At 41.4% G+C, this 26,574-nt stretch overlaps 1 protein-coding gene across 8 annotated transcripts in view; it reads right to left on the reverse strand.

Annotated features, from left to right (window-relative positions):
• LOC127434082 (sickle tail protein-like) overlaps positions 1-26,574 on the reverse strand; it is a 186,389-nt gene that overhangs the window by 114,542 nt on the left and 45,273 nt on the right. The window contains exon 1 of one of the 8 annotated variants that reach the window (XM_051686540.1): positions 1,477-1,637. The exons of the other annotated variants lie outside the window; for them this stretch is intronic. Coding sequence (XP_051542500.1) covers positions 1,477-1,504 — 28 coding nt within the window. The 5' untranslated portion in view covers positions 1,505-1,637. Of the gene's footprint in view, positions 1-1,476; positions 1,638-26,574 lie in introns of those variants that run through there. 8 annotated transcript variants of the gene reach the window in all.

A 26,574-nucleotide genomic window follows, 5' to 3' on the forward strand; every position in this document is an offset into this window, starting at 1 on the left:
ACCTCAGGGTCCTGCCATCAGCACTACTAATTCTCACTAAAATTTTATAGCCAATATCTCAGGACAAACAACCTTTGATATTCCTCCAGACCATGCACAAAAACCAGCCCAAAGACCTCCAGATGCAAATCTACTTAAACACTAAAGAGGGAAATACTCAACCCAGAGGAATTCTCGCTACCGCGAAAGTCGACACAGCTATGAATCCAATTAAATATAGCTCCGATTTCACTTGATTATAAATATTGTCAACAGCATCCAAATTATTCGTAACTGACAGGCGTGGAATGAGATCCCAAGAGATAGTCATAAAATATTTTTACACTTGGCAAGTGGCAAGTTTACAAATTTATGGCAAGACGTGTAAATAATCACAATGTGCCAATGGTGGGTTACAATGGAGTAACGCCAACAGTTTGGTCAGTGGGAATTCTCAGTGAGAACATATTTTCACAATCAGCACAAACAACATGCTTGTATGTCTGTGTACATGTATAATGGACCTATAAATACAGTTCAGTGCTGCACAGTGATAAAAAAAGAACCATAAAAAATAAAATAAATAAAAGTTAGATTTTCTGTTTTATAGCTTTAACAGAGCAAAACCTTATACATACCCTTGGTTGTAAATCACTGCTGTAAAAGATGAATCATTCCTTTCTTGCCAAAAAACACAATCACAAAATCACCGAAACTAACCTTTTATCATCTTTACAACTTCAAGATCAAGGAGAATGAAGAAACATCCTGCAGACGATAACAAAGTTTCAAATGTGAATGATTTCATTGGGGAACAAGTCACAGGACATATGATGGAAACAGTCTACCATGATGTATCATGATCAGGTACCATGATACATTTCAAGTGTCCATAAAGCAGTTCCAGGCCACTTAGAGACTCCCACCATCCCCAAATCCCTCCACGTCCACACACAGCCACATCCAGTTGTTTCCCTTGTGCAATAAATGATGATAAGTTATGAGAACCACTGCAAACCATCAGTCCCTCTGAAGTCATTGAGGAATAAACTCAAAGGGAGGAAGACTCTAAACCTGTTGAACTGTAAATGTAATGGATATATTGCAGGGGTCTGGCTATAGAGTCGGCATTTGTGTTTTAATTACGCACTAAACTTGTCTCAATAAAAGTTAGTGAAACAAAGACCGATTATTTTAATGTGTTACACAGGGGAAAGGGACTGAACAATGTTTGAAATATCCCTTTACAGCTTTCTCTGCTGATACAAATAACTTAAAACAGACATTTTCTGCTGGTTTTAACTGGTCTCCAAATCTAACCAGCTGAAAATTGTGCAAAACTCCTCTAAAACCTGCAAAAGAGACCATCCTTATCACCTTGTCCCAGATGAGAACCTGACTAACCATCTTAGGATGGTTTAAGTTGTTTTTTTGTTTTGTTTTTTCAGCAGAGCTCTAAGTATCGTGAAATAGGAATTGAGATCTTGTATTACTCACCGTATTTGCCCTGTCCTGGAACGTACATCCAAACAACAACCGAAGCATGAACAAGGGAGATCGAGAGAAACAATGACAGAGAGAGAGAGAGAGAGACTCACTCCTCTGCCTGCTGCGGCAAGGAAACTTTTTCCCTGTTGAAGGGTTGCTCCTGTTCACCAAACTCGCAAACTCTCTCTCTCTCTTTGACACTTCCTGTGCTGCGTCCCTTTACACCGACTCAAATCACTCCCCCAGACTCAGCCCAGCAGCATTGTTTAGACAGGACGTGTTGTGTTTGTGTGTGTGTTTTCGATTGTGTGTTGTGATGAATACGTTTTTGTAACTTTCTTGGCACTCCCTGTAGCCTGGCTCACCTCAATGCAAAGAGAAAAAGAAGGAATAGAACTAAATAGAGAGCTAAGAAAAGAAAAGAAGGACATGGGTGAGGTGTGTGTGTGTGTGTGTGTGTGTGTGTGTCTGTGTGTGAGTAAGAGAGAGAGAGAGAGAGAAAGAAAGAGAAAGAGACTTAAACTAAAGGAAAACATGTGGACTTCCAGCAAAAGGATCCCCACTGTGACACAAACTTGAGGGTCGTGTGTGTGTATTTGGAGCTTCCTCTTGAAATCCCTCAGTTTGCTGTTAGAACGGAGACAGATCTTAGATCTTTTATTATTCCTCTGTGTTGCTCTGTGGCCGCCCCTTGTTGACAATATTCATCCATATGTGTATCCTCACTTAGTTATTTTGATTAGATAAATCAAGTGTTATAAATTGATGAGTGCACATGCAAAGAAAATGTGACTATATGGAAACGTACCCTGTCAGCACAAACATTGTGCCTTCAACTTCATATCTTGTGAGTAATAACAAAACATTATGTTTGGGTGGGTAGAGTCACGTGGAGTTACCTTCCTCGTGGTAGCAATATGGTGGTTCTCGCTCTTGGTGGGGCACGTGGTGTGTTGTGCATGGACACCAAGGTGAACAGAGTGAGCCTCCACACGCGTTAAGTCTCCGCGGTAACACGCTCAGCAAGCCACGTGATAAGATGCGTGGGCTGACTGTCTCAGAAACTGAGGCAACTGAGATCCATCCTCTGCCACTCAGATTGAGGCGAGTAACTGCACCACAACGAGGAAGTAGAGAGCATTGGGCATGCCAAATTGGGGAGAAAAAAGAGAATAAAAAAAATTATAAAAAAATTTACAAACATTATTCCTCAGACCTCATCTGGTAAATTATATATTGTATATATATATAAATCCTTCATCTGGCACATATATAGGCTATAAAAACTTTAATTAGGTAAATACTTAAATATAAAGCTGTGACGAGGAGGAGGGCGTGGTCGGGCCGTGATGGTGCACAGCCGGTGCTGAATCAGCTGATCAGCCGGAAAGCGAGATAAAGGGGAGCCAGAGGCGCCAGTTTGAGAGAGATGCACACAACCGCGTTGCATGTGTGTCTGTGTTTATGTTTGTTTTATGTTAAGTTTGACATTAAAACTTTGTTTACTGTTCAGCCGGTTCCTGGCTCCTCCTTGCCTGACCTTGAACTGTAACAGTGGTGCCGAAACCCAGGAGGGAGGAGGGATGTGCTGCCGCTGAGTCCTCGCCACTGCCATCAGCCAGGGGAGCAGCCGCGGCCGTCTGCCTGGGGACGGAGGGGTCGCTGCCGGCTGCCGAGAGCCGGAGGATCCGCTGCCATCCACCAAAGAAGGGGAGGAGCAGTTCCATCCACCAGGGGCCGGAGGACTCACTGCCATCTGCTGGGGGAGGAGCGAGCTGTCGTCCGCCAGAGGGCAGAGGAGCGGTTGGGGGCCGGGCGACAGCATGTCAGAGAACAAGTTCTTCTCTCTCTCTCCTTTCTCTCTCTCTGTGTCTCCACCTGCCCTTTCCCTCTCCCCAAGCCTCCCCTCGTCTCTCCCCCAGGTTCACAGGAGACGGGGTAGACCACCGGCTGACAGAACGGCCGGAAGGGCAGCGTCTCCCCTCCAGAGATGGGAGGGTTGTTTGGTCAGACCGGTGGGCGGGGAAGGAGTGTGACGAGGAGGAGGGCGTGTCCGGGCTGGCCAGCTGATCAGTGGGAGAGTGAGATAAAGGGGATCCGGAGGCGCCAGTTCGAGAGAGAGAGAGAGAGAGAGAGACGCACGCGGCCGCGTTGCATGTGTGTCTGTGTTTGTTTATGTTTGTTTGAAGTTTGACATTAAAACTTTGTTTACTGTTCAGCTGGTTCCCGCCTCTCCTTGCCCGACCTGTTACAATAGCATATTAAATATAGAGCAAGGAAAGACTAAGTTTCAAAATGTTTTAATGTTCTAAATATCGATTTTAAAAACTATCAGCCGATTTATCAGTTATCTGCCTTTTCCACCACCTTAGTTATTGTATCGGCAAAGTCCACAATAAGTTGACCTCTAGTCCAAAGTCTGAGGCCATTACCAAAAATGCTTCCATTTTGCATTTTCACAAAATTTCATAAAAAGAATTTAGTAATAAGTTGAATTGAAAATAATTTCTTAGTATTTGGTATATCACCATTTTGGCTTTAATAACAACATGCACTCGAGCTGGCATTGACTCAATAGGTTTGTGCAAAACCTGATGATCCATATTATTCCAGCATGATTTGAGAATGTTCCAGTGGGCATCTTGTGTGTGGAAGCAAGAAAATCTGACCTTTTGTACAAAGCAATTGACTTGGTCAACGTCATAAATTTGCTTATTGATTAGAGACCTAGAAATAGTGCATAATCTTACATATTTCTTATTCATTTTATAATATTATGTTTCTTTGTTTTACATTTTTAAAAATCCTAAAACTTTCTATTTATTTACAGGTTTAAATTATATTTTGAGTTCTGTATTTTTAATGAGGTCTCAGACTCAGAGTGGACCACACTGTAGTGTGAATAAGAAAGTGTGTGTGCTTGACCAGTCATTAGAATATGAATGAAAGAGGAGTGGAGAGAAGATGAAATCACAAAAAAATACAGAACTTTCCTTGGTTATCTGCAAGACTTACAACACTCTACAGGCACTGGCACACTTAGCCCCCTGACACTCACGAACACATGTTAAAACACACACACACTTGGGCCCAGATTCAAAGTCATGTGAACATCATGCTTGCATGGATTACATATGTGTGTTTCTGCAAACACAACACACGTACAGTATAAAGACAAGTGAGTTTGAGGGCTACAAATGTAGGGGCCACAGCGATATATAGTTAGTTCCAGTGAAATCTGATTATATTCTCATCGCAAACATAAGCTACAGTGACAAAGAAGAGGGGAAAGAGAGATAAGAGTGTCCTAACACTTCTTCTGAGTGCAGGATGTCTCTTACTCTTTCTTCAACAGAGACTGATCTGATCTCAAGGGAATATCTGTGACAAGCGGTCAGATGTTTTGTCTGCTAAAAACGGGCCTATGCTTTCTGAACGTCCAAATTGTCCCCCAGTAGCTGAAGTTGGAACTACAGTTGTGCACATGCACAACAGTACTGAGACCCAAACAGCATACTTTTACTTAATTCTTTGAATGGATGTGACATGAAAGGCAATTTTCTGGAAGGTCTGAGCAATAATAACATTAATATACTTCTAACTGTAACAGTATTGAGACAAAAAAGCTTTTCTTTATTTACTTCTTCGAAAATGTTGAATTCCGCTAGCCAGAGGTATAAAGGCATGTGACGTCAAAGGCACGTCAAAGGATTTTTGAAGCATGGACATTTGCTGCACAGTGGCATTTCTCCTGAATTCTGGGTCTGAATTTAGGTGGAAAAACATTCAGAACTAGCATGTCAATTTCCCACGTGATCATGTTGACAGAGAGTAACAATGTTACCATAAGCTGTTATAATAAATCCTTTGCCAAATAGTTCCTCCTTTTCCAAATTTTACCCACGTCACTACTCTATACACACACAAACACACACATGCTCCATACTTTATTGTGCAGTGATACAAAAGGTGCCAGGTACACCTGCCTATTAAAATAGGGAAATCAATTTTTATTAGCATATTCTTATTATAGAAGAGAAATTAAAGGGTATCATGATAAATAAATAAGAGAATCACACTGACAAAAAGTAAAGAAATTATTGGTTTTAAAATGTTTTTTGGACATGTACCATGGTCATATAAATTACCTGTCCATCAATGCACCATTGTATCTTTACAGTAACTTTTTGTAAGGGCAGCAGCTACTGTGAAAATGCAGACCGAAAATAGTCTAATATGCAGCATTGACACTCCAACAGTCTGACAACTAATGTATTTAAATATTATTTACCTATCATTTTCTCACACTTTCTTTTACTCCTTCATAGCCAGCTCATGCACACATGCACAGAACAAAGCACACACACTAGATATAAATTGTACAGTTATGAACTATAAACACCCTGACCTAGACTCAAGGGTATTTGGGAAAATATTGGCTTTGAAGCTAGAGGGTGGTAGTCCAGAACATGTCACAAGACTAGTTGAGGGCAAACTTACATACAGACACACTCACAGAGACAGACAAGAGGGCTCTCCAAACCACATAACATGTTTTATTCTTTTTATTCTGAGGAGCTGAGAGCCCTGTGGGTCCGTTTGTGGAGAAACCCAGTGTGTATGCTGATGAGTTCTCCTTAACTCATAGTACAAATATTGCAGTCAAAATAAGGTCTAAAAAAACTTTTGTTTCTGTAACAATGAAATTTTGATGTTACCACATGAAGCACATTTTGTAGGTTACCCAACAAAACATTTTTACAGTGGTGAATGTAATATAATAAAGCTGAACTCTGACAACATTGTTGCATAAACAATGGTCTACGTTGCTCTAAATCGTTAACTCTCCAAAAAAAAAAAAAAAAAAATGAATGACTTCCAGTTGCTTTGTCGTTAAATGCTTTCTACAATTTACTGTCACTGTGAAGCCCCTGGTAACACTTTACAATGAGGTTCCATTTGTTAACATTAGTTAACAACATTAGTTAATATGAACTAACAATGAGCAATACTTTTACAGCATTTATTAATCTTAGTTCATGTTAATTTCAACATATACTAATACATTTTTAATATCAAAAGTTGTATTTGTTAACATTAGTTAATGCACTATGAACTAACAATGAACAATTGTATTTTTATTAACTAACTTTAACAAAGATTAATAAATGCTAAAAGTATATATTGTTCATTGTCTGTTAATGATACCAAATGCATTAACTAATATTAACGAATAGAACCTTATTGTAAAGTGTTACCCTGAATCTTTCTGAGAAGCCAGTATCAAAGAGAAAGTATGTTATTCATTTAATGATTTGACAGAATTTACTTCTTTTTATCTCTGATTAACTCAGATTACAGTAATGATGTGACTGAAGTGTAAGATTAATTTTTTAACCTTTGACCCCAACGGAAGAGCCAACAGAAAGTTAATTAAAAGTGCTTAATACATGGATTCATGAAACACCTGAGTTTGAATGGTCAATTGTGGCATTTTACAGTCAAAATGTTTTAAATAATGACCCCTACTGTATACTTGACTGTTGTCCCAGGCTACTAATGCTCACATTTTTGGATGTAGTATGTCCACAAATATATTCATATTACACATCTACTACCTAAAGTATGTATTTTATTAAAGATCAAGAAGTAAATTCTGCATTGAATTCAGTACAGTATGTACATGAATTTGGATGCAGAAAATATTTAGTATATGAGTAATGAAATGGGAAGAATTACATTTCTTTAATACTGTACATAGTGGTATTTTAAATCAGTGAAAGTAGCCAGACAGTTATGGCAATTTTCCACTGCACGTTATGGTTCAACTCGAATCGACTCTGCTCCCTTTATTTTTCTGAGCTTGCTTTTCCACTGCAGTTTAGTGCCACCTCAACATGGGTGGGATTATAGGCTGATCGTCATAGTTACGCCACCTCTACTGCCATGACATCATCTTAAACGTGACACAAACATTACTGACCATAAACAATAACACGACCACCTAGCTGTTAGCTACTAGGTCATTGTGCTGCATAAAGCAGTTGTTGCATGGTGATTTTACACAAGTGTAACAGTTAAATTGGCCTGGTTGTTTTAGAAGCAAGCTTTCCAGTAGCTGGTCAACTAAATAAGTGAAGCTTTCAAGCAGAATATAGAGTTAACGTAACAAAACGTACCATCCTCTATCGTGGACTCCAATAACACCATGGCCGAGTCCAGGGCACTCTCTCTCCCATTGCTCGCCAGACTATTGCCATAGAAAGCATCCATTTGGTTGAACCACTTCCACTTTCTTCTGTTGGAACCACTCCGGCTGTTGTGGTCCTTGATAGTTCTGTAGTCACTTTTAAGTTTTTTTAACTTTTCCCTCTACTGTTGGTGGGTCCGATGGTAGCCGTGTGCGGCCAACAGCTGAGACACTTCCTGAAAGACTTTTTCGTTTCACGTCGTTTCATTCGTCGCTAACGAGAGTAACATCTGCATCTCGTTTATTGACCACGGCGTGGTTTTGCGCACAGCCATTTCATTTTACAATTCGAAAGTCACGTGAACAAATGATATTGCTGTCGCTGTTGCTAACTTTAAAACTAGGGGGTTGATGTCCCGTGTCGCAAATCCATTGACGCTGGTAGTGACGTCTCTCTCTGACCAATCAGTGATCTGCAGGGTTTTGACGTTACATTTAGCATCGGCTCGGCTCGCTTGGAACCTCGATCGAGGTGGTACTAAAAAAAGTATCAGGTACCAGGTACTATCCACAGTGGAAAACCCCCCAAAAGCGAGCAGAGTCGAGTTGAGTTGAGCTGTACCGTGCAGTGGAAAAGTCCCATTAGAGTCCAGGAAATAGAAGAGAACCAACTTGTTAGGAAATTAGGGCTGGTCAAACCTGAACTAAACTCCATCTTAAAACACTTACATTTTACTCACAAGGACAAATTCAGATGAACTGCAGTGATTATCACCACTATTTTCAGTCATTGGCCCTGGTCTAAAATATAATCTTACTGCAGGCTACAAAAGTTAAAGAGCTGACAAGAAAAGGAGAAACAAAAACCACAATTTACAGGCAACGACAGCTTTTCAAAAGATGAGATGTGATAGCTGGTTCAGGAAGCCATCAGATTAACAATAACTCTCCAAATTGGAGAGTTTTTCCTTTAATTATGCTCAGCATTCTGCGATTTTGTGTGTTTTGGTGAGCCTGAAGGAATTCAGAGTCAGAAATGAGATGATTGGTCTGGCTGTCTGACTGATGATATCATAGTGGCTGAACTCATTCCATTTCCTGAGTCTGATTATGGGGACGTTTATCAAATTCCAATATGCAGAGAGGCTGTTACTGTGAAACTAAAGCAAGAATCTAGCTTCTCTCTGTTTTATACACACTAGACAATTGTTAAAAGGTTCTAAGTTCGTGGGCAATGGAGGAGTCAGGAGACAGCGAACAGTCAAGGTCAGTCTTTATTTTTTTTATGGTTACGGCTTATAGCCAACTCAGAAATCAGGGCTCTTTGTTTTGCCGGTGCTCTCTCCGCTCTGACGCCTTGGCGTGCCTTTTCAGGTCTCCCTCCGCCATAACTATAATTAGAGACAGGTGTTAGAGTAATCATAACCCAGGTGACGATCCTTACCACTCTCCCTCTCCCGTAGACGACACATGACCACGCCCCCCATGCCACAATAATTTTCAAAACATGAAGTTTACACAACAGAGTATTTGTACACGCATACAGGCGCACACACAAACACGTGTTTTTTTCACAATGGTGTAGCTTTTCCAGTGACTAGCAACATTTTCCATTGAGTAGCTCTGTAGTGTCACAAAACGCTTCAATTTTCACACTGTATTGCGAATGCATCAATGGAGCTGAGGGATTAATCAAACACGCTCACCAAAATCATCCTCTCTTATGTAGCGCTGGGAAAACCAAATCAGTTAGGTGAATCAGCTATTTCGGACAGTTAATGTAAATGAAACGGTTAAAATAAACCATCCTCTTATATTTAGTGTTGGGAACTTCGACTCCTTTTAGTGAGTGGGTTCATTTGGATGGTTAAAGTGAATTAACTAGTTCACATAAAATGATTCACTGATACACTTGAGTCCGCAGCCTTAAAAAGGGACTTTGTTAAAAATAAGAGTTTTCTGTTTTAAAGTGAATATGTAGTTAATTGCTGCTGTTTATCGCCATATTTTGACTTTGATATATAAAATCGGGGGTTTTCTAGTTTTATTAGTGTGTAAGTATACAGTTACATCTAAAGTAGCTTCCCCAACACTGATGGGGACATATCATAGACTTTTATTTATTTTGTGTAGTTAATTTTTTTTATAATTTTTTTTTTTTATAATTATATATAATTATATATACTTGGACTGGAGAGAAAACAGGAGACATACAACCAAATTAAGGCAATAAAGTTCAGCTACAGTGCAAAAAAAAAATAAAAAATATATATATATATCAATTGAGAATGTTTTTCATACTTTTCACAAACAAATATCCGAGGTTTTCTGAAAAACATTTTCATACTTGTGACTTTGTGGTTGAAAACTAAAAAAAGGCCCTGAGTTACAGTATAAATACATATGGTTTATGACATTTATCTGAAAACCATAATGCACATTAAATCATAATAAGATGACTTCTAAAAGCTAAAGAAACACGACCACGCATATGCGACTTATAGTTTTATAAACACACAACGAAAATGGAACAGCTTCGATCAATTACAGAAATCAGTCATGAAGACTTAGTACACTTAATTACAAAATGGCATGAGCACACAAACACACACATAGTCACACACATACACAAACGGTCAAGCTAGCCCAGCAAAACAATATATGTCTCAACAAGTAGATTCCTCATCCTATCAACCATACACACACAGACACACACATCTTTCAGTACCTGGAGACAGCTGTTGATGTTTCGCTCACTGAATCTTTTTGTTCAATAGCTGTTGGGGTGCTACAGATGAGCACATGCTGATTTATTACGCCCAAGAATCTACACGCTGCCTCAGAGCATATATCAGCTCAACTTCGTATTTCAGTAAATCAAAGAGCTGCACAACGGCAGCCTGACAAATTCAGCAGTCAATATCAATTCCCTATCTGTCACTCACTCGACATTGTGTCGATGTAGTGACACTAGTGGTCACTCTTGGGAGCCCCAAAAACCTCTGCTTTTTTTAAAAAAGGCCAATGAGAATTGGCGAGTGGAATATGCATGCCACTCCCCCGGACATATAAAAGGAGCTGGTATGCAACCACTCATTCAGATTTTCTCTTTGGAGCCGAGCGGTTGTATTCAGTGCACTGAATTCAATTCCCTCCAAAGACGCACCTCAAACCTGCTGGATTTACGATGCATTTCAGCGGTTTCTCCCCCTCTGCACCCGTGGAGTGCAGAGAACGCCCCTGGGCACTTCGGCAGAGCGAAAAGTATATTCTAAAAGAGTATATTTTCATTCACAAAAAGAGCGGCACACACACAAAATGTCTTTTTAAAGATGCCTTTCCATTTGTGTGTTATTCCTGGTTGCAGTTGTTATCTCTCCACTTCTGACGGCCACGATCGCTGTCTTACGTGTCTGGGCACGGCTCCCCGCACCGGTCCTTCTACCTATGGGTTTGAGGCCACGTCGGTTAGCACTGGGGGCGATTTGGGCACATCAATGGGACCACCTCCGCCGGGTATCCCTCCACGGACCTCCCATTCCCCAGCACACTCGCTTGCCCCAATTGGGCTCTCGCACGAGACCGCCGGCTCGTCTCAGCACGAGTTCGACTTCTCATTCGGAGCTCGGGATGACGATGAGTTATCGAGCACAGCATCAGAGAGCGGGCTCGTACAGTCTGACACAGAGGCTTCAGCTGCGCTTCCTCCTTTGGGAACGGTCGCCCAGTCTCATGCCGATGCGGAAATGACGGACATGCTTTCCCGGGTGGCCACGAGCATCGGGCTAGAGTGGAACCCTCCACTCTCCTCTGAACCCTCGCGGCTCGACATTGGTTCCTGGGCTCGGGGCGCTGCCCACGGCCATGCCCCACCCCCGTTCCTTTCTTCCCGGAAGTGCATGAGGAGCTGACAAGATCATGGGAGGCACCTTTTACTGCCCGGTCCTGGTCTTTCAGCTCCCCCACTCTCACTACCCTCGATGGTGGAGTGGCCAGGGGGTATTCGGTGATCACCCAGGTGGATAAGGCGACATTGTCGAGGAATTTGCCCAGCAGTTCTCACCGGTGAAGAAGCAGACAGAGACCTTGCAACATATCCTGCCCTGGCGTGGCATAAGACCCCGCACCCTGTCTGCTCGTCGCCAAGGTCGTCCTCCTGCAGCAACAACACCGGCTCTGCCACAGCCCGCCCCCATGGCCCGGCTCCGGCGTGGAGCCCTCCGCAGGAAGCAGATGCCACCCGTCTCGCAGCTGGCTGCTAAAAACACGAGGAAGGCTTTGAAGCGCCCCAGAGATGGGCGACCCAGGGGCGAGAAGACCCACTTCTCTGGGCTGGTCAACAGACCACTCCATCCCCCGGTGGAGGGCCGGGAGGAGAATCTTTTGTCGCTGCATGCCCAGGAGGCTGCGGCACCCAAAAGCCTGACAAAAGAATGGTTCCCTCGTCTCCTGGGTCACATATCCAGTCCGTATGGCCATCGTCAGGACCACCGTCCCATTTTGGCAGGTATGGCGCTCCAGCGGCGGACCCCCCGCCCCTGTGCGCCCAGCTGTGGCACAAACACGCCCACACGGGATTGGTTCCAATGGACTATGGGGACAAGATTCCTCCTCCCCCCTCCTCGGCCAATCTTATGGTGGGCGGCAGGAGCCAGGTAAGTGCTTCGATGTCCCTGGACTCAGCACGGCCTCGGGGCTCGATTCCCCTTGACGTGGCACCTCGAGCTCCGCTCCGCCGCGAGGCCCCACCCGCCGGTATGTCTGATGTGATCATTCCCTTGGTCCCCCTCGCCCAGAGTTTGGGCGCATGGCTCGCACTTTCCAACCCGTCACGATGGCTGACCCGGACCGTCCGACTCGGCTACGCGATTCAGTTCACCAGGCGCCCACCCAGGTTCAGCGGCGTCCGCTTCACCTCGGTGAAGGGCGAGAACGCCACTACCTTGTGGAAATCGTTACCCTTCTGCACAAGGGCGCGATAGAGCCTGTCCCTCCAGCTGAGATGAAGAAAGGGTTCTACAGCCCTTAATTCATCGTACTGAAGAAAGGCGGTGGGTTGCGACCAATCCTGGACCTGCGAGTACTGAACCGGGCTTTGCACAGACTCCCGTCCAAGATGCTGAAGCAAAAACGCACTCTAACGAGCGTCCGGCATCAAGATTGGTTCGCAGCGGTAGACCTGAAGGATGCATACTGCCACGTCTTGGTCTTACCTTGACACAGACCCTTCCTGCGGTTTGCCCTCGAAGGTCAGGCGTTCCAGTACAAGGTCCTCCCCTTCGGCTTGTCCTTGTTCTCTCGCATCTTCACGAAGTTCGCAGAGGCAGCCCTTGCCCCACTAAGGGAAATGGGCATCCGCATCCTCAACTATCTTGACAACTGGCTAATCCTAGCTCACTCTCGAGAGTTGCTGTGCGCACACAGGGATCTCGTGCTCCGAAAGAGAGCGCGCAGTCGGTGCTGAACTGTCTGAAGGCGTTCAGACGGAGTACAGCGGTTCCACTGAAACTTTTCCAGAGGCTTCTGGGGCATATGGCATCCTCTGGCTGTCGTGAGGAGAGTGAGATATGCAAATATGCGTTTCCCCCAGTGAGCCTACTTGCACAGACCCTGTGCAAGGTCAGGGAGGATGAGGAGAAGGTTGTCCTAGTAGCAACCTACTGTCCCACCCAGACGTGGTTCTCGGATCTCACTCTCCTTGCGACAGCCCCCCCTGACGAATTCCCCTGAGGAAGGACCTTCTTTCTCAGTGACAGGGCACCATCTGGCACCCGCGACCAGACCTCTGGAATCTCCACGTCTGGCCCCTGGATGGGACGCGGAAGACTAATTGGCCTACCACCCGCGGTGGTAGACACGAGCACTCAGGCTAGGGCTCCCTCTACCAGGTGCCTGTATGCCTTGAAGTGGTGTCTGTTCACTAAGTGGTGTTCTTCCTGACGCAAAGACCCCCAGAGATGCGCAGTTGGATCGGTGCTTTCCTTCCTGCAGGAGAGGCTGGAGGGGCGGCTGTCCCCCTCCACCTTGAAGGTATATGTATCCGCTATTTCGTCTCATCACTATGCAGTAGATGGTAAGTACTTGGGGAAGCACGACTTGATCATCAGGTTCCTGAGAGGCGCTAGGAGGTTGAAACCCTCCAGACCATGCCTCGTCCCATTGTGGGACCTCTCTGTAGTCCTTCGGGGTCTACAGGGAGCTCCCTTTGAGCCCTTGGAGTCAGCTGATCTTAAGGCACTCTCTTTAAAGACTGCCCTCTTGACTACGCCTACTTCCATCAAAAGGGTAGGGGACCTGCAGGCGTTCTCTGTCAGCGAATCATGCCTGGAGTTCGGTCTGGGTTCTCTCACGTGATCCTGAGACCCCGACCGGGCTATGTGCCCAATGTTCCCACGACCTAGATCAGGTGTTGAACCTGCAAGTGCTGCCCCAGGAGAAGGCAGACCCAGCCTTGGCATTACTGTATCCGGTGCGAGCTTTACGCATCTATTTGGATCACACGCAGAGCCTTAGATGCTCCGAGCAGCTCTTTGTCTGCTTTGGTGGACAGCGGAAAGGAAGCACTGTCTCCAAACAGTGGATCGCCCACTAGGTCATCGTGATGGCATATCAGGCTCAGGACATGCCACCCCCTGCGGGGTTACGAGCCCACTCCACTAGGAGTGTGGCAGCCTCCTGGGCCCTGGCCAGTGCCGCCTCTTTGGTAGATATCTGCAGAGCAGCGGGCTGGGCAGCACCCAACACCTTTGCGAGGTTCTACGATCTCTGGGTTGAGCCAGTCTCGTCCCGTGTATTGGCAGGCACGAGCTGGTAAGTTCCGGTACAGCTGGCCGGGTATACTGCTTGCGCATAGCGCCTTTCCCCTCCCTTGAGGTGAAGACGTGCACTCTTGACTCCCAGTCGTGTTCACAGACTGTGATCCCTGGTTTACTTTCCTTCTTAGCCCTCTGGCAGTTGAGTTTGCGGAGAAACTCGCTGACCGGCCCAGTATGTGTGATAATTAGCCCCTGTACTGAGGTAGGTGCTCCACATGTGCTGGTTCCCCGGAGGCAACCCCATGTGATATTTTCGCAAAATCATTTCCCTGTCGGCAAACTGCATCTTCCTGTCGCCATGCTCTGTAGAAATTCCTCCCCCTTCGGGTAGGACCTACCATGGGAACTCTCCACATGACATACTTCCAACAAGACTCGGTAAGACCGTGTGATGTATTCCACTCAAAATACCCCCCCCCCCCCCGTTTTGGGCAGGTTGTGGTCTACGCGGTGTCTTCCCCTTGGGAGGGACACCCCCCGACGCAGACACTTATGGCTCCCAGTCAGTTAACAAATTCCACTCTTTTTGGGGAGAAAAGAGATGGAAAGAGGCCTCGGCTGGGCTAGCCTGTCCCTATAGTTGGGCAATCGACTTGTTCCTGATGGAACATTCGATGTTCATAAGAGTGTTGGGGGAGGTTACGTGATGGCCTGGTGTGCTGGCTACGAGGCACACAGCGGTCTGCCTGTCACACACCACCAGTTCACGTAACAGTTCAGATAGTTGTGGCATTTTGTATAGGGACCCCTAGTGTCACTACATCGACACAACGTTGAGTGAGTGACAGATAGGGAACATCCTGGTTACTTTCGTAACCTCCGTTCCCTGATGGAGGGAACGAGACGTTGTGTCCCTCTTGCCACAACGCTGAACTACCCGCTGAAATGGCCGGGACCTGGTCTCGGCTCCTCAGCACAAAACCTGAATGAGTGGTTGCATACCAGCTCCTTTTATACCCGTATGTCCAGGGGAGTGGCATGAAAATTCCACTCGCCAATTCTCATTGGCCTTTTTTAAAAAAAGCAGAGGTTTTTCGGGCTCCAAAGAGTGACCCCTAGTGTCACTACATCGACACAACGACTCGTTCCCTCCATCAGGGAACGGAGGTTACGAAAGTAACCAGGATGTTAAATCTTAAAACTATCAATAAACATTATACGGATTGCACTAACTTGATGCATCTTTAAGCTCTGCATTATGGAGTTGCCATGTCTAACAGGTGCTTGTCACCACATGTTGCTTGTATTAGACACTCATTATCATCATTGTACCGACTGTACATTTTCCCTTACTTATCAATAACACAATCCTGTTTTAAAAGTAACATTGGAGTCATAAACCTGACATTGTTCGCCCTGTAGTCCTTAAAAACAGTGTTCGCTGGCTGTTGCTTCAGTTCAAAAACTCTAAAAACTCTTCAGATATAATGTTCACTGGTTCATATAGTCCTGGAGCACATTAAGGTAAATGTATTTGGTGTGCTGTCCATAACGGAGGGGCTCAAGCACAGGACTGGGCTTGAGCTCTGAGATCCCCCTTGGACTATCTGACTAAAGCAAGAAATAGAAAGACAATTTTAAACAATAATTGGTTTATGAAATATAAAAGTGGAGATGGAGAGGTGGAGGGATGCCAGAAGAATCGTCTCTGGAGTAAGGAAGCAGCCACTTATATATCTTTGGGATATGATTGGCAGGCCTAGATGAACAAGCTCCACCCGAATTTATGTTTTGAACTTCATTTATCAGCAATGCAATCATGTTTACTGCAACCAGCTACTATTTTCTTTGCACAGTGACCAAAACTCTTAAATTCTAGAGGTAAAAATGTGCTTTGCATCATAGCTGTTTCTAGATTGTGTATTTAGCACAGCTTCAAAGCTGTATTGTCAAATAAACATCTAGGAATGGAAATTTAGTGTTTTTGCCAATTTTTGTTGAGAGAGAAAGCATATATGAGACAGGAAATTATTAGGGAGAGAGAGAGAGAGTGTGGCTGTGACACATTGTATGCTAGATTTGAACCTCCATCTCTCATAAGCACTGTGGCGCTACATTTCTGGTGAGCTAACCACTAGGCTACAGCTTTGACAAGAACTGCTTTTATTTATGCTTCCCTGGATGTTGTAAACAAATCCAAAAGAGAGGAATAATACAAACAGGCAAAGTGTGCAATGCTTCGGTTAAATTTGTGAAACGTGGAAACTTCATCACAGCTGTTGAAATCCAGTACTTTGTCTCTCACCTCTTTTAAAATCTCACATTTCTCCCATTTTCTTGCTCTGTTTCATCTTGTTTCTAAATCACTAGTCACTCTGTACCAGCTGCTTGTCTACCCATTAGATGCTGCGTCAGAATAGAGAAGAAAAAAAGGAAAGAAAGAGTAAGCAAACACACACACAGGGCCAACATTTCAGGAAATTCCTTTATTTATTCATCCTTGTTTAAAATTTATTTTCTTTGAAAAAGGATTCTCTTTAGTAGAGGGTGTTCATTAGTTGTGTGTGTGTGTCTATGTGTGTGTAACCCTCTTGGCTGACCCTAATAAGCAACCACACAGAGCTTGCCTCAATAGACTTCAAACAGAGATGCAACCGAGAAAACTAGAACACAAGAGAAAGAAAAAAAGAGGGAGAGAGAAAGGTTTTGTTAAGACAGACAGCAAGAATCTGATTTATTTTGCATATCCAACTCAAATCAGTTTCATTTTCTGTAGTCTAAACGCAAATGTGGTTTAAAGGGATAGTTCACCCATAAATGAAGATTCTCTCATCATTTACTCACCCTCATGCCATCCCAGATGGGAAGACTTTCTTTCTTCTGCTGAACACAAATTAAGAATATCTTAGCTCTGTAGATCCATACAATGCAAGTGAATGGTGATCAGATCTTTGTAGCTCCAAAAATCACATAAAGGAAACTTAAATCCATGTCTTCAGAAATAATATAATAGATGTGGGTGAGAAACAGATACAAATTTAAGTCCTTTTTTTACTCTAAATCTCCACTTTCACTTTTACATCTGAAAATCACGTGGTGCCTATTTAGTTTCACTTTCACATCTGAAAGTGAAAGCTAAAGTGGAGATTTAGAGTAAAAAGGACTTAAATATTGTTCTGTTTCTCACCCACACATATTGCTTCTGAAGATATGGATTTAACCATTGGAGTCATATGGATTACTTTTTTGTTTCCTTTATGTGATTTTTGGAGCTACAAAGGTCTGATCACCATTCACACGTATTGTGAGGAACTACAGAGCTGAAATATTCTTCTAGAAATATTTGTTTGTGTTCTGCAGAAGAAAGAAAGTCATACACATCTGGAATGGCATCAGGGTAAGTTTTTTCTTTTCATTTTTGGGTGAACTATCCCTTTAAAATATTATTAAAATCTGATTTTTTGAAATGCATCTGTCTGAATGGTCAGAGCAGATATATTCTCTGAAAAAAGTGTTGATATCTTATGCAGTGTTGTTTCTCGAGTAAATTAATCACAATTTAACAATGTTTTGATATTTTTACTCAAAACAATATTGATTAAAATGTTTTTATAGCGCAAATCAAATTTGAGTGCAGTGTGAACAAAGCCACTGAGAGAGAAGTTAGAGAGACCTAGATACGTATCCAGGTAAACAAACAGACCAAAAAAGTGGTGGCAGCCTCACACAACAAAATGTGGTGACTGAAAAAGTGAAAGAAAAGGTGAAGACAGAGAAAACAGCAACAGAACAAACAGAGAAAGACAACCACTGGTGAAATGCGAGGAACAGTCTATTCACTGCACTAGTTTTGGACTAAAAGATAAAATTTTCTGTCAGTACTCTATGTGTGGGCCTCAAACCTGTCAGAGGTAATAGCCTCATAAAGACTCATGCTAACTGTGGAAACTGGGGCAAAGAACACTAGATCCAATTAAACTGCAGCAAACTCAGGGAGGAGAGTCTGTATAAGAGATCACTTGATTCTACATAAGAACTTGCTTTGTGAGGTTCATTAGAAAACTGTGCATGATCAAGTATTTAGACACTTCAACCACACTTAAAATGTATAATATAATTGCATTAGATAACAAAATATCAAACCAAATAGTACATATGCTGAGGGACGAATCACAAGCACACTTTTCAAGTAAACTTTTTCACAAGTTATTTAAATAAAAAATTACTGTTCAAATTTAGGACACCTTTTTTGGACGCTTTCTACCAAATGTAAGAGGAACATGTCCAGAGTAAATGTGAGTAATTATACCAGTGACTACTTTGCTAGGACACCTGTGAGAGCTTGAGGGGAACTGACTTCATACATGTACTAAATATCATTTTGAAACCGTTTGGTTAAAAGTAATGGCAAAAATGGCTGAGAATGTTTAATATTTCAAAACTAATTTCAAAAGTTGTGATTAACATCATTTGATTACAGATGCCATTTCAATAGATTTTGGGGCCACTGTATGTTTTGGTATCAAGGCAAGAACATTAGAATGCACTAAGATTAAAAATAATTGGCATCACTGACGTGCACAGAACGGGGGCTACAGGGGCCGCTCAACAACTATTGACAGCAGAATTCTCTTCACACTCTGTCCATGTCCTTTCGCCCCTGCCCCTGCTAAGGTCTGTGCACGTCACTTATTGGCATATTAGAGATATTTTGGTGACTTTAATCTAAATAGCGCAGAATAATCAGACCAGATAAACTTTTACAGGGATTCCACCATTGTGTTACTTTAAATAGCGTCCTCCAGAGTGAGAGCTGGGAACCAAAGACTAAATTCCCATCCAAGAATACTCACAATGGAAGGAAGGAACAGTTTTAGGCTATTTCTGCCACTGCAGATTCCAATGGAAGCAAACATTAATAAACTCTCAGAAAATTCCCTGACTCCTCACAAGATGGTTCAATATCTCTATCTTGGTTTTAGCTAGCATAGTTTGCAAAAAGGTTTGCAAAAAATCTGTTTTGCTCTGTATAGTGAAACTTTTCTGAACAATCAATTTGTTGTGGTGAGGAGGTGTGCTGATTTCCCCACAAAGTCTCAGAGAGTATCATTAGCCTAAAGGTTTTTGTCATTCCAGTATCTGTACCATTTTTTTTTTGGTGTTGTTGTTGAAAGAGTCTTTACTAAGCACACTTTCTTAGTGGGCTGTTGTGGGCTGAGTATCTAATAACAGCCCAAGCTTAAAAATTAGCTCTGAGAAAAGGTCTAGACTGATTTGTTGCCAGATGACACTTGATTTGATATTTCGATATTTAATGCAATGACATTCAGACATGTTTAAAAGTGGCTCAAATGTCCAACTACTTTTTGAGGCCACTTTATCTTTTAGTTGTGTCAGTGCATGCTACAAAATGCAGTCCTCTGCAACAGCAACTAATCAGTGGATAAAGTCTGCAGTCTTCATGCATGACATGAGGCCCCGGGTCATGAATTCAGCTCTGAGGGACAGAAAAACAGCATCGACAACCAAACCAGGTGCTGTTGACAGAGGTCTTCTCCTTCCCCTCTTTCTTTTGCTATGTCTGACTCATATTACCCAAGACATTTCAAAACTGTTGTATCATCTAAACCCTCTGAAGCACGAAAAAGCACCCATCAACACAAACTGACTCAAATGTATATTCTTGTGCAAACACACAAAACTTGTTGGCTCTTGCCTAGTAGGTAACCTAATTTTGGAAAATTTGTCTAAGGTGGGTAGTGTTGGAAAAACACAGGATCTATTTGCTTAAGGGTCAATTTCTACTTGATCTAACTACAACCCCCCCTCCCCCTTTACATTTTAAATTGTTAGTGTTTAACCTAATTTGTCAGGTTGGTTTGGTCAGATTAAACAACATTTCTGACTTTGATAAAGCAGTTAATTTAAATGGTACAACATGAAGCACATTTTTAGGATACTTCATAAAACATTTTTTTTTTCAGTTCAGAGGGAAAAAATATTGCTCAAAAGTTGCTCTTACAAAGCACAGGAGATTTACTGGAGATCCCAATTATGTTACATTTAAGTAATAACTTTGTCTCAGGTGTTTCTCCTAAAATTCCAAAGCAGAAATAAAAGGAGACGCTTAAAAGACAGTTGACATATACACTACAGAGCTCTAAAATGAATGTGGATAGTATAGCTCAGATCATTTGGTCTTAGAAGAATTTGATGAGAAATGTTTGAGCTCACACTGAAATCTCTGATTTTGATTGAAGACTTTGGTATCTTAAGAAATATAAGCATAGTGTGAGACATTGTTGAGATATCTTCTGAAACTTTAGAGGAGAGATAACTGGGGCCTTTTTCTCAGTAAAAAAAAATCTGAGAAGCAGGAGACGTAAGCAAAAGTCTCTTTTTGATCTCCATTGAATCTCTTTGCTGAGGTGAAATAACTGAGATATAAAAGAGCATTTGTGATTTTTCTTTCCTATGGGAGTCTCTCTCTCTCTCTCTCAGTCTCTTTGTCTGTCTAACTCTGTCTACAAGACTCCATTAAACTTCTAGTTACTAGCGGCCATGTCCTGTAAGCCATTTTTCACATCCGCAGTGGTGATTAATCAGCCTATGAGCTCAGTGGAAAGGATCCTGGAAAATTCTTGAAGTAAGCAAAAGTGTCCACCTCCTCCTTACATCAGCCCTGCATTTTAAGAAGAAGAATATCTCACAACATAGAATGATAAACCTTTCCCTTCTTTCTCTCCCTCCCCTTTTTGATCCTCCCTGTCAAACAGTGAACAATTACCAGATTCCATTTGCCATTACATTAAAGCATTCAGCCAATTTTCATTCGCTGAGCTGGTCGATGACCTGTGGATCAACTTTTGGCCACATAAATTCTGTTTTGCACAAATAGAGCATCTCATCTGTCTAAAGGTATAATAGTGTGTTGGTCTGAGATTAATAGAGCAGCTTCCAATAACTGAAATACCTGATTAAAAAGAGCAATTAGGGTACAATAAATTTGGGACAAGCAAATAGTGTTCATCCATGTCAGGCTTCTTTCATTTGAATGTTTTAAAAACCAAAACAAACCAAAACAAACCAAATCAAACCAAACCAACCCAAACCAACCCAAACAAAAACAAAACAAAACAAAACAAAACAAACCAAACCAAAACAAAACAAAACAAAACAAAACAAAACAAAACAAAACAAAACAAAACAAAACAAACCAAACAAAAACAAAACAAAACAAACCAAAACTAAAACAAAACAAAACAAAACAAACCAAACCAAACCAAACCAAACCAAACCAAACCAAACCAAAACAAAACAAAACAAAACAAAACAAAAGTACAATAATTTATCTCACAAAATACAAGCTTCTTTCTGCTTGCCTGACATTTAAACAAATAGTTATAGAAATAGTTCACCCAAAATTGAAAACCCCAAAAAGATTATCATCATTTACACACTCTCATGCTGTTTCAAACCTATATTACTTTCTTTCTTAAATGGAAAAAGGAGATTTTTTTGAAGTATGTTCACACTGCCCTTTTAATGCAACACAAGCATATAGTGACCAGGAGCAAAAAAAAAAAAAAAAAACCCTGGTAAAGTAACAGCCCCTGGTCATTGTATGCATATGAATAGAATAGCATGAACAGTCTGCAAAAAAAAAGTAAACATACCTAAATGATGACAGGATTTTTGGGTGAACTATTCCTTTAAAAACTCTGTCTTTATTATTGAACAGCACTTTCAGAACTTGCTGGCACAGTGAGTTCTACTGGTATGTTCAGTTTAGGCAGTGCTGGATTAAGTGTGTCTCACTTTTTAATCTGTGATAATCAGAGAGGATTACGAGTAAATAAAAAGAGTTCATTAATCTAATCCCACTCGTCACTCTCCTCATAGCGCTTCCACTGGCTTCATCCTCCATATCTATAAATTAAATCCTGCCCTTGATTACAAGATCTGTCCCTGTCTAACATTGTGCCAAATAATCATGGGATTAATCTTTTTTAACCATTAAACAAATAATTCACCCCAAAATAAAAAATTCTGTCAACATTTACCCACTCTCATGTTGTAACAAAACCCTATGACTTTCTTTCTTCTGTGGAACACAAAAAGAGATATTTTGAAGAATGTTCCCTCTGTTTTTTTTTTTTTTCATACAAGTTGTATGAAAAAAAAAAACAGTCTGATGTTTAGTAATTCTCTTTTCTCGTTCTCAGAAAAATATACCATAATACAATGAAAGCATACAGTGACCAGAGTTGGTCAAGCTACCAAAAGGACAGGAAGCACCATAAATCCTTTAATTTGTGCAGGCTACTGAAGCCATATGATAATGTTTGTGAGGTACTATACAGACCAAAATTTAAGTCATTATTCACAGATGTGGCTCAGGCTTGGTGCGTTAAGACACTTTGCACCCTGTTTGGAAAAAAAAAGTTACACAGGTTTGGAAGGACATGTTTCATGAAATGGTAAGTTTTTCTGAGAGCTATCCCTAGAAATGAAAGAGAATTACTAAACATCAGACTGAATACTTTCACCTCTAGATTTGAATCCTGCAATGCAAAAACTCCAAATTAAATGTCAAACTGCATTATGGTGGTGTACTACATTAGCTATCCTATAATCCCACTGTGAAATATTATGCTTCTCATATCAGTAGATCGCAGACTGATACGTAAAACACAACTATCATTGTGACCACTCACAGCCTAAGCATGGCAAAACTAAACAACAGAAGCTTGAGCACAGATGCAACCAGTTCAAGATAAACTTTAGATAAAAAGGCCCACTGGGACTGCCTCTCTCTTTCTCTCCCACCCCCTTCTTTTCCCATAACCTCTGTCTGGCTAAACCATAAGTAAGCAAGACCACCCAGCCATGAAATTTACTGACTGTGATACAGTTCTTTGTCCCACTACACCTGCATGTGATAAACTTTCAAAGAGCTATAACAGTAATATAAACAAAAGCCTCAGCCATTTTACCTGCAGATAAACTGAAACCTCTTTAAGACTGCAGACTGCTGATAAAAAACCTCACCTTTATCACTTTATCTGTCAGACATAAAACGGGAAAAGAAATAAGAGACTATATTCAGTTTCTTTCCAGATACTTTTGTGAGGACATGATTAGGTAGCAAACATAAGTATCAGATCGCAAGTGATTATGTTAACTCTTCTGGCTGGATCTGAGTGATTGTTCAAAGATGAATGGAAAAGTATAAAGTGTTTGTTGTATTAATGTTTCGGTATAACTTACATGATGCATTGTTTCAAGAAGTTAAGTAAGAGGTCCTTCAGGACATTTAACTCTTCACTATGAGTTTGGTTATTAAGACTAAATGTTAAAGTCTGCATTTTTAGAGACCTTTACTGACAAGAAAACAAACACACATCTCCCATCCAGTAGGGATATTGGGTCATCTATCAGTCATTCACTTCTGTTAAGAGAGGCATTCATCCAACCAAAAAATTGATTGATGAAAAAATTGATGCTTTTATGTTGTTTAAAATTAAAACTGAACTGATTAAACAAATAGTTCACCAAAAATGTATTCTACTCATATGTATGATGTTATTTTTTTCTGTGGAAAACAAAAGGAGTTTGCTAGCCGAATGTCCAAGCTGCTCATTTCCACACAATGAAAGTGGAAGGTGACTATGGGTGTCAAGCTCCAAAAAGAACACAAACGTGCTTTCCACCCTAGCTCTCAACAACGTGATCACACGGGAAGTCGGCATGTTTCCGAGAGTCCCGGTCCCCCTAGGATTGCCCACATTATGCTGACTCACCCACAAGCACCATCTCCTATCAGACATTTTTGCATCGGCTCAAACGTCTTTACCTTTACTTTTTGCGTCAGTAGCATGGAAACCAGTGTTCGGAAGTTGAAACCAGGAAGTAATTGCATTTGCATAATCATTGACTAGTGTGATTCGCAGGTTGCATTTTTCCCTCTAACATTATATTTTTACTCCACTGATGGTTATGTTTAGGGTTTGGGTTGTCAGTTCAGTTTATAAAATATGCATCCCTGTATTACAGCTTGTACAGCTGAAAACAACTCGCTTCAACTCGCATTTGGTGCCCCTCCATGGACATTACACCTGGTAAATGCCATTCACATGTGCCAATATGCCCAACAACACTTACCACTTTGGCCACTGATGAAGCGTTTCACATTTTGGTAAGCATAGACCAATTTTAGCTAAAGAAAATCAACCTACTGTTTCAGATTTCACTGTGAGATCAGTTTGCTCTCAAATCTTGTTCACACTTTCACATGTTCAAAACAGGTGTGTTCTTGATACACGCAAGAGAGAAGATACGTTGACGAAATGTTTGAAATACATTGTGGAAAACAAACCGGTTTCGTAACAAGTAGTAATAATAGTACGAGATACAAGTTGACAAAAACGTACGACTTTTCCTCCATAGAGAAAAATAAATGAACCAACGAACAATATTATTATGATTTTTCCCAAGTGTAACTCCTTACTCAAACCTAAAGGTCTAACACCTTAATCAAACCCTAAACCGGACCATGATTTAAATAACAGTTACAGGTCATTGACATATATCAGCCAGTTGTACTGTATATTACATAAATAAATATGGAATGAGTAACCAAATTTGTCCACTGATGTTTCATTTCTTAAAATAAAGTGTTGGATAGGAGGTTAGTTGAAATGTGAAATGCCTGTATTGTATCAATTTGAAATTCTGTTTGTCGATTGATTGGTCTCCGAATAAAAGTCTAACCTTTTCTGATGAGCTAAGTCATAAAATATCTTATGAATTCACCATCTCCTACAAATTATTGTGAGACGTCATGAGAGATTTTTTCAAATACTGTTTATGTCTCTACAGATTTACGTTTGCTTTATGTTGTTTCCTTTATGGAGGACAAATCAGCATGGTAACAAATGGATTCCAGCTGTCCTTTTAACTGCCAGAATATATGGAAAGAATAGAGGAAGAAAGAGAAGAATGAACATTCCCCATCAACCCCCTGTTTAATCACTTTATGTTGAGGTTCTTGACTGACAGGTGTACGAAGGAAGCTGAGTTGACAGGATTTGAGTTCTGCATATAATAACTTCAGAGGAACTTTGAGGTGACACAGAGCACTTTAACCACAACAACACAGGATTAAAAACCACTGGGAAACGTAAAAAAGAGGAGCCCAACAACACACAAACACATACGCATACACACAGGCTGACATTAATCTGCACCCCACTGTGCTGGAATGGGGAGGAAACAATGTGATGAGGAACTTGTGTGCTTCTGAGAGAAATGCACTAAAATTCCACAAAATCAATCATAAGGGGTACAAGAGCACTGCTGCTCATCTAATCCCACAAAACCAGAATAATTTAAAAACATCAAACATGCACCCACACATTTTCAGCCTAATCTATTCGATACTTACACCCAAATACCTAAAACCATGCATGCTAATGTGCATAATACATAAAACACCAAACAAATGTGTCTGCTATAGTATTTGCCTATAAGTCCTATACAGTATGTACACTCAATACTTACATCCAGGCCCACCCGCAGATCACTGCAGAAAGCTCCGCAGATTTCCACAGAATTGGAACACCCGTCATTCACAATGCTCTACAGATTCCCTGCCCCTGGTGTGTTCATTTCTTAAATATTTTGGATAATTTGATTGTGCTTTCAGCTACCACTGAGAGTCTAGTGCTCGCAGCACCGGTTGACATACTTTACCATGTTTAAATCCATTCTGCAGAATTCACAACACAGAACATGCAAAAATGCAGATTCTGTCTAGGCCTGTTTATCCCTAAACACCTCACTTCAAATGCAATAATCAACTCGAACACATAAACACATTACATCAAGACAAATATCACTTAAACACCTTACATCGAACTTAAAGACTCCATGAAATAAAATTTGGAGTTTTGTAGTTTTTAGTTCATGCCAATTAGCTTTTAAGACATATTATATATATATATATATATATATATATATATATATATATATATAACTACCATACAGCATATACTATATATATATATACTGTATGGTAGTGTACTCCTAAACATTGACAAAAATCTCTTTTAGACATGTTGCTTTTATCAGATTTTTTTTATCAGGTATCTACAATATTCA

Source organism: Myxocyprinus asiaticus, chromosome 44, assembly GCF_019703515.2.
Source record: "Myxocyprinus asiaticus isolate MX2 ecotype Aquarium Trade chromosome 44, UBuf_Myxa_2, whole genome shotgun sequence".
Taxonomy (NCBI): Eukaryota; Metazoa; Chordata; class Actinopteri; order Cypriniformes; family Catostomidae; genus Myxocyprinus; species Myxocyprinus asiaticus.